This window comes from Colossoma macropomum, unplaced genomic scaffold (genome assembly GCF_904425465.1).
Source record: "Colossoma macropomum unplaced genomic scaffold, Colossoma_macropomum, whole genome shotgun sequence".
In the NCBI taxonomy this organism is placed as follows: domain Eukaryota; kingdom Metazoa; phylum Chordata; class Actinopteri; order Characiformes; family Serrasalmidae; genus Colossoma; species Colossoma macropomum.
Genome location: NW_023494803.1, coordinates 1403936 through 1420143, shown reverse-complemented (window position 1 = coordinate 1420143; position 16208 = coordinate 1403936). Strand labels below are relative to the sequence as shown.

Here is a 16208-nt window from a genome sequence, read left to right as displayed (position 1 = left end):
AAGAATTTTAAATGTTGATTCGTCGGACCACAGGACACTTTTCCACTTCCCCTCAGTCCATTTTAAATGAGCTCAGGCCCAGAGAAGGTGGCAGCATTTCTGGATCCTGTTTTGGTTTCTTCTTTGCATTTTAGAGTTTTAGCTTGCATTTGTGGATGCAGTGACGAACTGTTTTCACAGACAGTGGTTTTCAGAAGTGTTTCTGAGCCCATGCAGTGATTTCCACTACAGAATCATGTCTGTTTTTAATGCAGTGCTGTCTGAGGGCCCAAAGATCACAGCCAGTAAATACTGGTTTTTGGCCTTGACCTTTACATACAGAGATTTCTCCAGATTCTCTGAATCTTTTAATGATATTCTGTACCGCAGATGATGAAAAGCAAAAGTTCTTTGCTGTTTTACGTTGAGAAACGTTATTCTTGAATTGTTGCACTATTTGATGGTGCAGTCTTTCACAGAGTGGTGAACCCTCCTCATCTTTACTTCTGAAAGACTCTCTAAGATGCTTTTTATACCCAGTGATGTTACTGACCTGTTGCCAATCAAGTTTTTAGCGTTACACAACTTTACAAGCCTTTTGTTTCCCCCGTCCCAACTTTTTTGGAACGTGTTATTGGCATCAAATTCAAAACGGGCAAATAGTAAAAAATAAACAATAAAATTTGTCAGTTTCAACATTTGATCTGTTGTCTTTGTACTTTTTTCAATGAAATATAGGGTTTAAACAATTTGCAGATCATTGCATTTTGATTTTATTTACATTTTGCACAGCGTCCCAACTTTTTTGGGAAATGGGGTTGTATTTGCATTTATAATTATTTATTCATCAAATGCTTTTCTGATGTGATTATATCTGTATTATATGCAAATTTTGGTGATTTCTTTGGATATTTGCCATTTCCATCTACCCTTTTTTATTTGATATATCAAAATACACATAAGTATGTGGATGTAAACTTCGCTACTGTTGCTTGGTGGAAAAAGATGAAATAAAGTTGATGTTACTACCAATAGCTATTTTATGATAGACGTTCAGAACTACACAACCGATTAGGCCTTAGCGTTCCCAGATCCGACCGAGCACAGACATAAATTCCTAATAAATGTAAAGGTACATGGTGAACAGACAGGATTTCTGTATGTATCTTTAGTTTGCTCCCAGTCTAAGACGTTCCTAATCACGGGGTAACTTACTAATTTATAAATAATATGCTAATGTCTCCTATTGTCCAAGGTTTTTCCACTTCTTCTTCAGTATATTCCAAACTAGATGTGGAAGAGTTTATATAAAATCTCAACTGAATGTCTAAACGAAACATTCTCCCCCCAAACAGATGCTGTGGAAGCCACGTCAGGTGGTAAAACAGGGTTGTATGGGGCTGGTTACAGGTTCTACACTGAGCTGTGGTTTATCCTCCTCATGGCCTTCGTGGGGCTGCTGCTGATGGCTCTGCTGCTGGGCCTGGTCTTGCGCAGAGCCCTCAACAAACCCCCCTTCATCAGAGAGAGACCCCCACTTCAGCCTCTGCAGCGGAGAAGCCCCAAATACCCACCTAGTGACTCGTACTTGGTGAGATTGCAGATGCAGCACTAATTTTAACCTTTTGAGTTGTGATGGTCCTTGTGAACTCAGAAACTTGTGAATATCTGAGTTTAGCCTTTTTTGGTTCCTAAACGCACTTCGTCATATTCTTAATTTCATAACTTTCATATTTCATAAGCTACATTCTAAAGGTGGGGGTCGTATGAGGCTGTAACTGTCTTCGTTCCAGTCTAATAGATGGTGATGTAATTTTAAACCCTTATAATAAAAGAAGCTGAACTCACCATTTTTTTTTCTACTGAAAGTCGACCCATTTTTCCACAAATCTGGGCTATAAACTATAAACAGATGGCGTCTCTTCAGTGATCTGCTCTGTAAAAACTATGTTTATAAAATAATACAAAGAGCGTCTCAGATTTTTGGCTTTCAGCAGTAAATTGTAAGCATATAGCAATATGTGTGATCATAAAACACATGTTCTGTGAAAATTTATTTTGTGCAGTTACTGAATAATTTGCCTTACGATTTAAACATGTAAAATCAGATGGAAAAAACAAAATATACCCACGAGCAAGTTTATGAGTTTCAGTCTGTTATAATGTCTGATACTTTACAAACACAGTAAAACAAGCTGGTACTGGTCCATCTTGGCATTTGGATCAGTAACAAATAAAGCTTTTAAAATGATTTTTAAAAAGCATTGTTAAAAAAGGATATGATTTTTGGAAGAATCAATGCATTGATATTTGTTTAATAGCTTTTATAATGGTATACATTTTTTTTAACCAAGATTATTAATTTTACGACCCTGAAAATGTGGTGAAACTAGACATTGATAAAACTGATTATATTTTAAATTTTTAAACTGGTTAAATTCGAAGTTATAAACTAGTTTTTTCAGAGCTTTGTCCTTGAACTAAAGTTTATACGTAAATAAACATTACCATAATAATCACACATTCATGGTTTTCCTGGTTTCACACCACCTGACTTTGACAAAAGTTTTTTAGTGACTTTTAACGCTTCCCTACTTTGCAGCATGTAATGCTTTTAAAGGTTACATAGAAACATAAAATCACACCAAACTATTTTATTTACCGTTTTATATGGCTTTATATGCGTGTGTGGATGGACAGCCGCCCACCTGGCATGTTTAGACTTGGGATTTAAGTAGATGCTACTTTGATGCATTGAAAATGTATTTGCTTAAAAGCAGCATCACAGAATATTGTAATATGTCATGGATTTATTCAATTATTTGATCTGGAAAAAAGCACTTCAATGCCATTGATCCATATAAACAAGGCTCAGATTTACCAGTTGCTAGTGACCCCCAGTCACATCTGTAATTAGGATTTAGTGATGTGACAGTTTTCCGACTTTACAAACGTGTCCAAATCAACCATCATCCAGATTAGTGTCGCCCGTTTTCAGAGCTCATACAGTCAATACTTTAACCCATTTCAGTAGATCAGTGTTATGGAGTGAATGGCTCTATGGCTAATAACACAAATAATACAAACAATGCTAAATGAAAACATTTCTATGTTCTAAGGTCCCCACTCTGGTCCTGGAGGACCACCGGTTTAGTGTTTTCCCTGCACATTCAATTCAACTCAAGTACGGCTTGTTAATTAGCTTCAGGATTGTTAGAGCAGGAAAAATACTAAAACACAGCGCAGGGGTTTTCCAGGAGCAGCACTGGGAACCACTGGTGTAATTAACAAATATGCATCAGATATTAAATGGCAACCAATAACATTTATTTACTGAAGAGCAGATGCTGTCGGAAGAAAACCTCGTATCTCCATTTTTGTCCATTTCCAGTTTTTGACATAATTTGAAAAAGCCTGTTGTTCTTCACATTCTGTGTAAATTAAATGAAAGATGGATCAAAAGAAACGGCCCGAAATGACTTGGAAAGAAGTCTGGTTCCATTGACTTACATTAAGAGTAAAGTATGTTTTTTCCTTCTCCTGTAAAGTTACCATTTTGGAGATACGAGGTTTTGCTCCGACAGCAGCGAGATGCTGGTAGGTGAGACATACTTGTACACCACTAGTTTAAACGACCTCATTGTGTCATGAATCTGTAGTTAAAAGGTATTTCAGTTGCTTTGGAAAACAAACTCTGCATCTGTTCTGTGCTCCCTCTTTTCATCATCCCTACTGAATTCCCAGAGCACTTGTACTTGTGTCAAATTTCCACAAGAGGGTGCTGGTATGCATTTGTTTTATCTTGTTAATGCTGCCACCTTGTGGATGTATTATAGAAAGCAATGAGCAAGTACACGAGCCCTGAATACATAAGTAAACAAGACTGGCTGCTAAGATAGTCTAGCATGTCCTCTCTCTTCCTGTAATTCCTCTCTCTTTAAACGTTTTTCCCTGTTCCTCCTGTACCGGCTGGCTGCCTGCGCGGCGCTGCAGAGGCCGTGCTCTGAGCTGTGCTCTAACCATGCTTCCACTGCTCTCCTTCAGACTGATGGAGGAATGGTAAGCACTCACCCTGCACTCCTTCTCTCCCTCTTTCTCTCTGCTCACGCCTCACTCTCTCCTCGCAGTTCGACAGTGTGCCGGACTCGTCCAGCAGCGTAACCTTAAAGGGGTTTACCATGCACACTGAGGTACAGCGCCCACCGCAGCGTTCTCATCGGCTCTTTCCTACAAAGACAGAGCCGACCGCTTGACTGAATTAGTTTCTTTAATTTCTGACTTTTTTTTTTTTTTGGATTGCCTTTATTATGAAATGGCTTGCTTTTCCAATTTTAGTTGCTTTGTGTGTGTGCATGCACGTTTGGGCTTTTTCAAACTCACTTTTCAGGTTGAAATGATGCTGTGTATGTCATTCATGGTCCTCTCAATAGGGGCGGATTAAACGATTTTGTGGTTCTAGGCAAAAGTCAGGAACGGGGGGCCCCTGGGTGCACATTTTTAAATAATCTCCAGAGTCTACAGTTCAAAAAATATCTTGGCAAGTGAAATTGTCTTAAATCTAGAAGATATATCTAATAATTCATTATGAGATGTAAAGGGCCCATATACTACACTTTCCCTGTATGTCATCATTGTCCCTGAGGACACAGTGTACCAAAAACAGTCATAATTTATTTCAAGATGACCATTTTTCCAGTCTCTCTTTATCCCGTACATATTCTCATATGTAAATGAGCACTGCTCTGATTGGCTGTCCTGTATTGCGCTTCATTTGAAAAAACAGTCCAAGTTGAAACACTCTTTATAACTTTAGCATGAGTGGGCGGGGCTAAACTTGCGGGCAGAATCGACAAATTTATGTAAATGATTTTCACAGAATACGTTAATTCATAACAGCTTGTTTTTGCATTTTAGTTTCCATAAGAAAAATTGGTTTCACTGATTTTATTATTTTTATTAATATATATATATATATATATAGTATAGGGGCAAAAGTATTGGGACACCCACACATCACACCCACAGGACCTTTTATGAATCCCATTCTAAATCCACAGCCATTAATATGGAGCTGGTCCCCTTTGCAGCTCTAACAGCTTCCACTCTTCTGGGAAGCTTCTACAAGATGTTGGAGAGTCTGTGGGAATTTCTGCCCATTCATCCAGAAGAGCATTTGTGAGGTCAGACACTGATGTTGGACGAGAGGGTCTGGCTCACACTCTCCATTCTAGTTCATCCCAAAGGTGTTGGATGGGGTTGAGGTCAGGGCTCTGTGAGGGTCAGTCAAGTTCTTCCACACCAAACTCACCCAGTCAGGCCTTTATGGAGCTGCTTTTGTGCTCTGGGGCTCAGTCATGCTGGAACAGGAAAGGTTCTTCCCCAAACTGTTCCACAAAGTTGGAAGTGTACAGTTGTCCAGAATGAAGCATTAAGATTCCCCTTCACTGGAACTAAGGGTTCTAGACCAACCCCTGAAAAACAGCCCCATATCATCATCCCTCCTCCACCAAACTCTACAGCTGGCACAGTGCAGTCAGGCAGGTAACGTTCTCCTGGCATTCGCCAAACCCAGACTCGTCCATCAGACTGACAGATAGAGAAGCTGATTCATCACAATACGTTTCCACTGCTCCAGAGTCCAGTGGCGGCGCTTTACTGCACTCCATCCGACGCTTGGCATTGTGCTTGGTGATGTAAGGCTGCATGCAGCTGCTCAGCCATGGAAACCCTGCTATGAAACTCCACAGTATTAGTGCTGATGTTGATGCCAGAGGAGGTTTGAATTCTGCAGTTATTGATCAGCAGACGTTGGTCTCTTTTATGCTCTGTGCTCCTCAGAGCTCGGCGACCCGCTCTGTAACTTTACATGGTCTGACACTTCGTGGCTGAGTTACTGTGGTTCCTAAACACTTCCACTTTTCAATAATACACTCACGGTTTATCGTAGAAAATCTAGGAGGGAAGAAATTTCATGAACTGACATGTTGTTGCAGTGGAATCCTGTCACAGCACCACACTCGAATTCAGTGAGCTCTTTAGAGCGACTCGTTCTTTCACTAATGTGTGTGAAGGCAGGCTGCATGGCTAGGTGATTGATTTTATACACCTGTGGCAATGAGACTGAATGAAACACCTGAGTTCAGTGATTGAGGTGTGTCCCAAAACTTTTATCCATGTAGTGTTTATATATATATATATATATATATGTATTGGAATTGGTTATTTAACATCAGGGCATACAGTGTATGTGATTTGTATTTTCATGGGGGCCCCAGGTGACCACCTGCCTTTGCCTAGTGCAAAAACTGCCTCTGCTCTCTCAAACTGAAGGTTTGCCATTATATGTAAAATATAGCTGCACAGCAGTTTTTGTCCAGCAGATGGGGCTGTAGCCTTAAGCCTAGGAGAACTGAGCATTGTTTAAATCAGTCAGATGAGTCAGGAGAGGTGTTACAGTACAGCACAGCTTGTTGCTGATGGCATAAAACGCAGAAGTATATCGTCATTCCAAAGAAAACCATGTACCATGTATTTTTGTCCAATTTTACCTTTCTATATCATTTCAACACAACAGCTGTCCTGATAATTTCATAATGAATGGACCAATAGAAATGCTCAAAAATCACTCAGAATAACATCTCTTTACATTGACTAACACTGAAAGGTAAGAGGGTTTTTACTCTCTCCTGTAAAGCTATTTTGGAGATACCTGTTTTTCTTTGGACAGTGACGATTATGATTTTTGGTGACCTTTTTGCTCTGTGGCACCACTTTTCTCTTGATGGACCAAAACCTTGTTGGGCAGCTTTAATCATCTCAGGTTGATTCTGCTCGCTTTTCAGTTTCTCATGATCTGTTTCGCTGTTTCCTTCTGCATGGATGTAACGAGTGTGTTTACATGTACGTCACGCGGAACAGATTTTTCAAAATGTCTGCATAATCAAACCATTTAGATGTAAACAGTCACTCATGATCTGTTCTAAAGAAACTTACTGGGCCAGGCTTGTTCACAGCCGTGCCAGAACCAGATCTGAAGTGTTTCAAAGCTCCCTCGCAGTAAGGCATGGTTAGGAAAACTCCATCTGGATCAGTTTTAACACATTCATAGTGGAGAAGAAAAAGCAGGGCAGTTTAAGTTCTTCCACTATATTACCTCCATTGGATTAATGGTACACATTTGCTGGATAACCTGTTTACCAGAATTCATGAAATCTGTTGAACACCTAAATAACCTGTTAGCTGATGAAATCGGACAGTGATCATGTTATTAATGTGCCTGTAAACACACTGAGTAATGTGGAGAGAGTTTAGTGACGCTGTTGGCTGTGCTGGGTCTCAGGTAAGCTGGGAAAGCTTCATTTTGACTGTGTATGTTGTCTCTCAGGGTCTGACTGACACTAAGATTGGCGGTCCCGGCTCCCGCATCAGCAATCACAGCTACCAGACCACCATGTCTGTGTTGCGTGCGCCCAGCCAGAGCCAGCTGAGCCACGCATACTCCCAGAATTCCCTGCACCGAAGTGTCAGTCAGCTCCTCGACACGACCGATAAGAAATCTCTGGCAGGCCTGACTTGGGACCCCGACCTGCAGGGCACCGACAGCGGCATGGTGAGACAGATCTGTATGTATGTGGATTGAAGAAAAAGAGACGGGGGTTTTGTTGATTTAATGCACAGATATTATGATAAGTGAACTGTTCGCCTTCTAACTAGAGCAGATTCTATTTATCTGCCACTAGTCATATACAGTATATAATAAAGCAGTAAGCCACGAGAGGCTGTGGGTCACTCCCTTCCCCGTGATAAAGTCGCCGTACCCCACTGCCTCGAGTGGATCATTGCTTTTATTAAACGGCAGCCAACACAAAATATATTAAAATTATTTTAATCATTTCACACCCCTGACTTTTAATGTTTTGGGTACGTTAATGTCATATTACAGCCGCTGTATTCAGCAATATAATCCCAATACTTGTACTTTTTTCCATACCATGTAATCTGAGTGCTCACCCTCACGTTCTTTGTGTTGCAGTACGTGGGAGACGAGGAATTTGCGGAAACGGTTAAGGGCTTCAGCTCAGTAAAGAAAGAACATACTATGTTTACAGACACACACCTATAGAGCTCCTTCTCTCTTTTTCACCCACACTCTCTCTTACTCTTAAACATGCACAAGCACACACGAGAAGAGTACCCTTAAAGCCGTGGGCAGACTTCAGAGCATCTCTTCTTTTCTCTGACCGCAGTAAACCATGTTGCCACCTTTGAAGAGCTTTAAATGTGGACATAAACAGGATGAGTTATTTATGTGAGAGGAGTAAGGTGAATGATGAGCTCCTGACATGTTGGTTTAGCCCCCTCACACACACACCGATCAGGCATAACATTATGACCACCTCCTTGTTTCTACGCTCATTGTCCATTTTATCAGCTCCACTTACTATATAGGTGCACTTTGTAGTTCTACAGTTACAGACTGTAGTCCATCTGTTTCTCTGATACTTTGTTAGCCCCCTTTTACCCTGTTCTTCAGTGGTCAGGACCCCCATGGACCCTCACAGAGCAGGTACTATTTGGGTGGTGGATCATTCTCAGCACTGCAGTAACACTGACGTGGTGGTGTGTTAGTGTGTGTTGTGCTGGTCTGAGTGGATCAGACACAGCAGTGCTGCTGTGTTTTTAAACAGTGTCCACTCACTGTCCACTCTATTACACACTCCTACCTTGTCGGTCCACCTTGTAGATGTAAAGTCAGAGACGATAGCTCATCTGCTGCTGCACAGTTTGTGTTGGTCATCCTCTAGTCCTTCATCAGTGGTCACAGGACGCTGCCCACAGGACGCTGTTGGCTAGATGTTTTTGGTTGGTGGACTATTCTCAGTCCAGCAGCGACACTGAGGTGTTTAAAAACTCCAGCAGCACTGCTGTGTCTGATCCACTCAGACCAGCACAACACACACTAACACTCCACCACCACGTCAGTGTTACTGCAGTGCTGAGAATGATCCACCACCCAAATAGTACCTGCTCTGTGAGGGTCCATGGGGGTCCTGACCACTGAAGAACAGGGTAAAAGGGGGTTAACAAAGTATCAGAGAAACAGATGGACTACAGTCTGTAACTGTAGAACTACAAAGTGCACCTATATAGTAAGTGGAGCTGATAAAATGGACAATGAGCGTAGAAACAAGGAGGTGGTCATAATGTTATGCCTGACCGGTGTAACACACCCTTTAAAACCTCTTACAGACTAATCGTGGGATTTTGTTCCTCATACTGTAACTAAGCAATAGAGATGCAACGGTTATTCATCAGTTTATAAAGGTAAAATGTACTGTGTGCTGTGAAAAACGTGGCAGCTACCTCTTCAACACGAACCGTGTGCAGCACAGACGTCGCCTCACTGCTTCCATGTTAACCCTGAGAACGATGTTTACTTGTTGATCACTGTTTCCTTTAGTGTGGTCATGTTGCTTTAAGCTGTAAGAGGTTGAAACTCAGTGTGGTACAGAACCCGATGAGCTGACGTACCAAATGTTATCCAACATCAGACTCACTGAACTGGGGCTTTAGGGTTACTTTGCTCACAGACCAGGGGCCGTGTTACAGAAACCTGCTATCTTTTTGTCTTAACTGAAGATCTGACCGGTCGAGATAGGGTGAGAGAGGGTTTTTCACTAATTTGTACTACAGAAGCAAATCTGACCTTAATTTAAGAATCTTATCTTACAGCATCTTTTCTTATCTCAAGTTAGGAAATCTTACTCGACTGAAGTCGACAATCAACTGTCGTGTCTGTTACCTAGCAACCGACCCTACCCGCACAGCTGAAACATATGTAATCAAATTAGTTAGCCAGACAGCTAACGTTAGCTACCGTTACTGATGTAAAAAAGGTCTAATAAAATTAAGCGTGATAAACTGAGAGTTGAGAGTATTGTGAGAGCGCCCCCTGCTGTTTATCAGAGCGTCGCCGCTCCACAGTTTCAGTCTCCATTTCCCAAACGCTTTAGCCGAGCGCGCTAACGTTACTCCATCACTGTAATATTTCATCATCAACATTAACACACGAAGGTGATCAGAGGGGCGGTGGAGATCGAGTCTGCAGCGTCTGGGGTTTTAAAAACTCAGTTGTCAGTGTAGATAAATGTGCCGTCATTATGCTGGTTATAGTGAACTGAGCTGCATAAAACAACAGAAACAGATGGTTAAACAGAAGGTAAGACGCTCTGGGGTTCATCTTAAAGTTAAGACAATATTAAGGTTATTTTGGCAACTTAGGATGTTTGTTTTCTTATTTGGAAATAAGAGAAGATTATAGACTTAAGACTAACTGTTGTTCTATAATGGCTTCTGTCCTAAATTCAGTCTTAACCAAAGTTGCCATGACAATAAAGCAGATATGATCTCAGATTTTCTGTAATATGGCCCCTGATGTATATAGTAAGTATATAACAGCATCTATATAGTCCAATCAATATGCTGAGTTAAAAAATCCAGTTTAAGGCTCTGACAGTAGAATCTAGAGAGAGATCTGTGTAAAACCACTCTTTAACTATCTCCTTTCCACTCATAGGTTCTTAAATGGAAACATCATTTCATAAAGTGTCTGTGTGTTTATGGGACGATAGTAATGGAAACATAGCTCGTGTGAAGTTGTGCCTACTAGACCAAGCAATATAGTATCAATAATTGTGACAATGCCAACTGATCAGTGTCTTAAATGTGACGTTAATGTAAAGTCCAGACGTTTTTATATTTCTTTATAATGTCACATGTGGATAATAGGTGTCGCATGTGTTTTTCGAGAGGTTGTTTTAAACCTGTACGATATAGCAATACCTTCCGTTTCAGTGCTTCTTTCCAACTTCAGCAGAATCCTGATTTTTTTTTCAAATTTTTTAAAGATCGTCAGTATTATTTATTGTTTCTATTGTAATTTATATGTTTTTTTTTTTTGTAAACAAGAATGTACTTTAATGTGAAATCATTTCCTTCCATTTTTTGGTCATAAGTATTGTGTGTAAAGCGTTCATGTATAAACTGTGCTGTTGCTGTATGTATTAAAATCATGACTCTGAATAACTGGATCTGTTCGGTTACTTCTTTATTGTGTCAACAGGGTACAAAGGGCTACAAAGCAAAGTACCATTTCAAGTCACTGGTGTCAGTACCTTAATGAGTATTACACTTGATTTCATCCTTGAAATATGGAGACTTTCACTGAACTGAGTCAGACATTACACATCTGTCACATCAGTCCCCTTAATGCATGCGTTCTGCAGCCGTGCTTTGCTAGTTGGTCTGTTTGCATCGTTTCGAGTGCGGAATCTGACTTGGACCCACCGTGTGAGACGGCCAGCTCACACGGTTTAAGCACGAACATTTCTTCCAACAAGCACAATATAAGCTCCAGTATAAGCCGAAGGGAGACTTGAGCTGTGACAAAAAAGCTGTGAAACGACAAGGATTATATCACCTACATCGATCAGCTCGTCAATGTACGATCGACAGCTCCAGGAAGGTGTTTATCATACAGTAATTCTAACGTAAGTCTTTGCAGGACTAGTGTTGTGTAGACTAGTGACTTGATTAGCATGCAACACTTACAAGGCCTAGCAGGATCATCCTAGTGTAGTTACTGTCTAATGCAAAGTGCAGAATTTGCTTAAGCAACTGTTTCAGGCTTGTTGTCTTTGCATAAGTCAAGGAGGAAACACTCATTTCCACCACATGGCAGGAGCAGCAGCTGTTTGAGGTATGGGAATGATGAGGATGCTCTGTTGCCACGGACATTCTGCGAGTTTCCATTATTAGACGGAATGAAAATGAAAGAAACTAAAGGAAAATCCATCGGTTGTTACTAAAGAAGTCTCCCTCTTTATACCAGTTGCTCCACTTGCACAGCGATGGTTGGTCCATCACTGATTAACTGTGCAGTTACCAAAATTTTAGTGATATTAATAATAATAATACTCAGTATGTGGGCAGTTTTGCACCAATAAAAGCACCACTAATCTGGGCAGTTAACTCATTTTGTGTAGTGACAACTGAAGTCTGCTAATGAGGCACACCAAAACTGGAAGTGTGGCACGTAATGCATTACTACTAGTCATTCCCTCATATTTTCAAATGCACAAGAACTGATGTACAGGGAGATTCACTCGAACGAGGCCCCGAATCTTCTGCTGTAACTCCTGTTAGGATGAAGCATCCTGAACCAAAAAAATATGCTGCATACCTTGACGCACTGTACACCACCATCCTGATGAGAAGTCGAGTGACCGAGTGAAGGGGTACAAGGGAGGTTAAACGTCATGATGGCTGTCCGGTGCCTACCTCATCGCTCCGACTCAGGGGCATCCCGGCTTGTTCGAAGCTCTATATACTGAGGAGCTCATTGCACGTTGTTTGGTTCAGATTGCTTCATCCTAGAGAGAGTTATTACAGAATATTCGGGGCCTCTTTCGAGTGAATCTCCCTGTATTACATAATAAAATAACATATAATGCACATTAATGGCTTACAATGAATGTTAAACCCATGATATGCCACGTCAATAGTGATATACTGTACATTTCTCTCTGGTAGGATTAAAAGTGTAAACACAGCCAAGTCGTGGCTAAGCAGAAAGTGACAATGGAGCAACAGAGAAGTATAATTAGCTTAACATCTGTGTATATAGAGCTAAACACTACATCTTCACAACGAGTGCAAATGCAATCCAAAATAATATGGGTTATATATTATGTAAGCACTATAATTATAAAGATAATTATAAAGATATATAGTGACAACTTTGCAGACATCTGACTGCCGACTCAAACAGCAACGTTTACTAAACACACTCTAAACACATTGCATATCTTATGAAACAGCTTCATTCCAGAAAGATCTGTCGTCTTTGAGAACCTCAAACATTGGTTAAATAAAATTAAAAAAAAAAATGCCTGTTTGAACATCATTGTAGTGTTAAGTAAAGCAGAGAAAGGCAACATCTAACAAAGCAAATATGTAACAGAATTAATACTGAGGCTCGGTTACACTTACACCAGCATCGTCCTCTACAACGTCTGACGTCTAAAACGTCCGACCGACGTTTCCAATCCAATGCCTGGTGGGACATTACTGCAGTCAGCTGACAGTGCGCCACCTCTCTCGGCACTGCTGATGGTAATCACCATCATCCACCGGATGGCTAGCAGCCACAGGTCAATGCAGAGTTAGAGGAGTAATATTTAATAGTGCACAATAAAATTCACACAAATAAATAGGCTGAGCTGAACTCACCAGTTACAAAAGACGACAAAATGACCTAAAAAGCTTTAAAGACTCAGTAACGTCAGAACACCACACTATCTGATATATAACTCAAACTGAATTGAATAAACCAAACTGATAGCTGCTCATTGGCTCTGAGACACTTTTGTGGGTAATGAATAATGTAATGAACCTGGATAAAGTTTCATCTGTAAAACAGGATTTTGTGCAAAGTTAGCCTAATTTCATAAAACCAACATCTGCAGTAATCCCAGTGTTCATAAGGCTACACGACACCTGCATAGGCTCTTCACAAACATTCCAGTAGGCATCATACACCGATCAGGCATAACATTATGAGTACCTCCTTGTTTCTGCACTCATTGTCCATCTTATCAGCTCCACTTACTATATAGGTGCACTTTGTAGTTCTACAGTTACAGACTGTAGTCCATCTGTTTCTCTGATACTTTGTTAGCCCCCTTTTACCCTGTTCTTCAGTGGTCAGGACCCCCATGGACCCTCACAGAGCAGGTACTATTTGGGTGGTGGATCATTCTCAGCACTGCAGTAACACACTGACGTGGTGGTGGTGTGTTGGTGTGTGTTGTGCTGGTCTGAGTGGATCAGACACAGCAGTGCTAGCTAAAGTGAGTACATTTTGACCATTTATAAGCTTTAAGCTTTCACACTATCAGCATTATGTCACTGTGATATACGCTAAGCCACAAAGTCAGCTGTTACATTGTGTGTTATAAGTGTCAACATAACCCAGTGGCAGATCTGACATTATCAATTTGACGTCAAAGTTGACAAAAGTAGCCTTCATGACAGAGGATGACACCTGGAATAAGCCTGGATGTACGTTTATGAGCTTAAGGGTCATGTAGCCTTATGAACTGAAGTGTTAACCAATCTCTCTTCACAAACTACCTCCAGATCTCACAACCATAGAGAAGAAGTGACAAAAGAACTGAATTTTACATCATGTAACAAGCCAAAGAACTGACTCTATCAAAGGCACCTGGCAAAAACTTGAATATTCCCTTCATTAGACGCTGTAACACCAAAATAAAGTGCCGTTAGTTTATAGAAAGAAAACAAAATATGGATAAGGCCTACAGGACTTCACTATCTGTGGTAGTAGAATGAAATCTAACTGTCAGTTCGTTGTAGTTCACCTGTCTAAACCTGCAGAATTTTGTATCTTGTTATGTGAAACATTAATTTGTTACTCCTTTGCAGGTAACAGACACTGACAGACACTAAGTGGACTAAAGTGCTTTAGAAGTCGGTAAAAAGTCTGTAATGGGTACTGAGAGCAACAAAAAGCAACTTAAGTACTATGAACGCATGCTAAAAAGCTAGCAAGCAAACAGCCAGCCGTGCTCTGTACAGGTATTTCAGCTCCACTTCCACCAATGTCTGAGATATGTAGATATATAGTGATATGTTACTGATAACCCCACCGCTTCAGTGTGGGCTAATAACAGTGACTGTTCGTGTTTTTGGTAGTAACTTGTGGACCAGTGGTTCTCACTTCTGGCACTCAAGCACCCCTGTCCTGCATATTTGGTGCTGTCCATGTTCTAACATGGCGGTTCTCAATACGTAGAGGGACATTTTGGAGGTTCATAGGACGGTTGTTTCAACAAAATACAGGCCTGCATTCCTGAGCAACAAATAGAGCCCAAAATACTGTTTTTTACTGATGGTTTTGGCTGGTCAGAGTTCAGATTTAAACCCTATAGAAAATACAGGGTGATTCAAAAAGATTCATCATCAAAGCGTCATATTTTTCCAACCGTGAGGCGCCTAGGAACCAATCACAATCCAACTGAAAGAGGTCACAGGCTTTGTTCACATAGCAGGTGAAAGTGGCCCAAATCTGATCTTTTTCCTCATATGTAACACAGATGTGTGTCAGTGTGAACAGACAAACACACTGAATCTGACATTTTCAATTCCGATTGAGGCGCTTTCATGTGTGGTACTGAAATCAGATCTGCGGCAATGCGACTCAGTCTGAACAGCCAGATAGGAATTCATGTTCACTTTTACGTAAATTCAACTCTGCATTCGTCATAATTTCGCGACGCTGAGACTCAAACATTTAGGCTGATGTTTCTGTTGTAAAAAAAATAGAAGAGACTCATTCAAAACCCTCCGTGTTCGAAGGGATTTCTAAAGCAATGACTGAACGCAGCCGGAGGAGAACGAGGCTGCAGCGTCACAGAAAAGTCTGAAAGCAAAGTTTAAAGAATCCGAGGACGCGACCCAAAGAAGTGACCGTGTCCGACTAACGTGCCCGTTTTACAGCGAGCTCAAACACATTGTGGGTGATGAGCCCAGCTGTCAGTCAATGAAGCTTCATGATGCTCCTGTGATGCTGGAGAAGGTGAAACTGAACCCTCCTGACCCTGCCAACGAACGACTGAGGTTCGTTGGCAGTTGTGATTGTTTACCTCTGGATGAGCCACATGACAAATTGTTCTTTTGTGCATGCGGGCCAGTTTAGGAGCGGATCTGTTCAGACTGATGTCGCATACAGATCACATTTAAAAGATAATGTAAACAGCAAAACAAAAAAATCTGATTTGGTGAGAAAATCAGATTTGGGCCACTTTTACCTGCTGTGTGAACGAAGCCATAGAGTGTCTGCCTGTCAGTGGAAGATGGCTCCCTTCAGTCTGAGAGGAGATGAGACCCCTGAGCAGAAAGCGTTCTGCGTTCTCCACTTCAATAAGAGTGAATCAGTCATAACTGTGCAGTGTGATTTTCGTGGGCAGTGAAGCTCCAACAGCTCAGAGCGTTCGGCGTTGGTTCCACAACACTGGATGATCTCCGAAATCGCACTGAAAGAGCCGTGAGTGCAGCGACACCCGACATGCTCAATCCAGTATGGGATGAGTTTGACTATGGCGTTGATGTTGTCTGTACAGCTGGAGGAGGTTCAGACTGAGACCTTG

At 41.1% G+C, this 16208-nt stretch overlaps 1 protein-coding gene across 1 annotated transcript in view; it reads left to right on the top strand.

Annotated features, from left to right (window-relative positions):
* ush2a (Usher syndrome 2A (autosomal recessive, mild)) overlaps window positions 1-8170 on the top strand; it is a 399698-nt gene extending 391528 nt beyond the window's left edge. The window contains exons 69-72 of the mRNA XM_036594065.1: window positions 1335-1570; window positions 3973-4038; window positions 7364-7588; window positions 8012-8170. Coding sequence (XP_036449958.1) covers window positions 1335-1570; window positions 3973-4038; window positions 7364-7588; window positions 8012-8101 — 617 coding nt within the window. The 3' untranslated portion in view covers window positions 8102-8170. The remainder of the gene's footprint in view (window positions 1-1334; window positions 1571-3972; window positions 4039-7363; window positions 7589-8011) is intronic.
* The last annotated feature ends 8038 nt before the right edge of the window (window positions 8171-16208 follow it).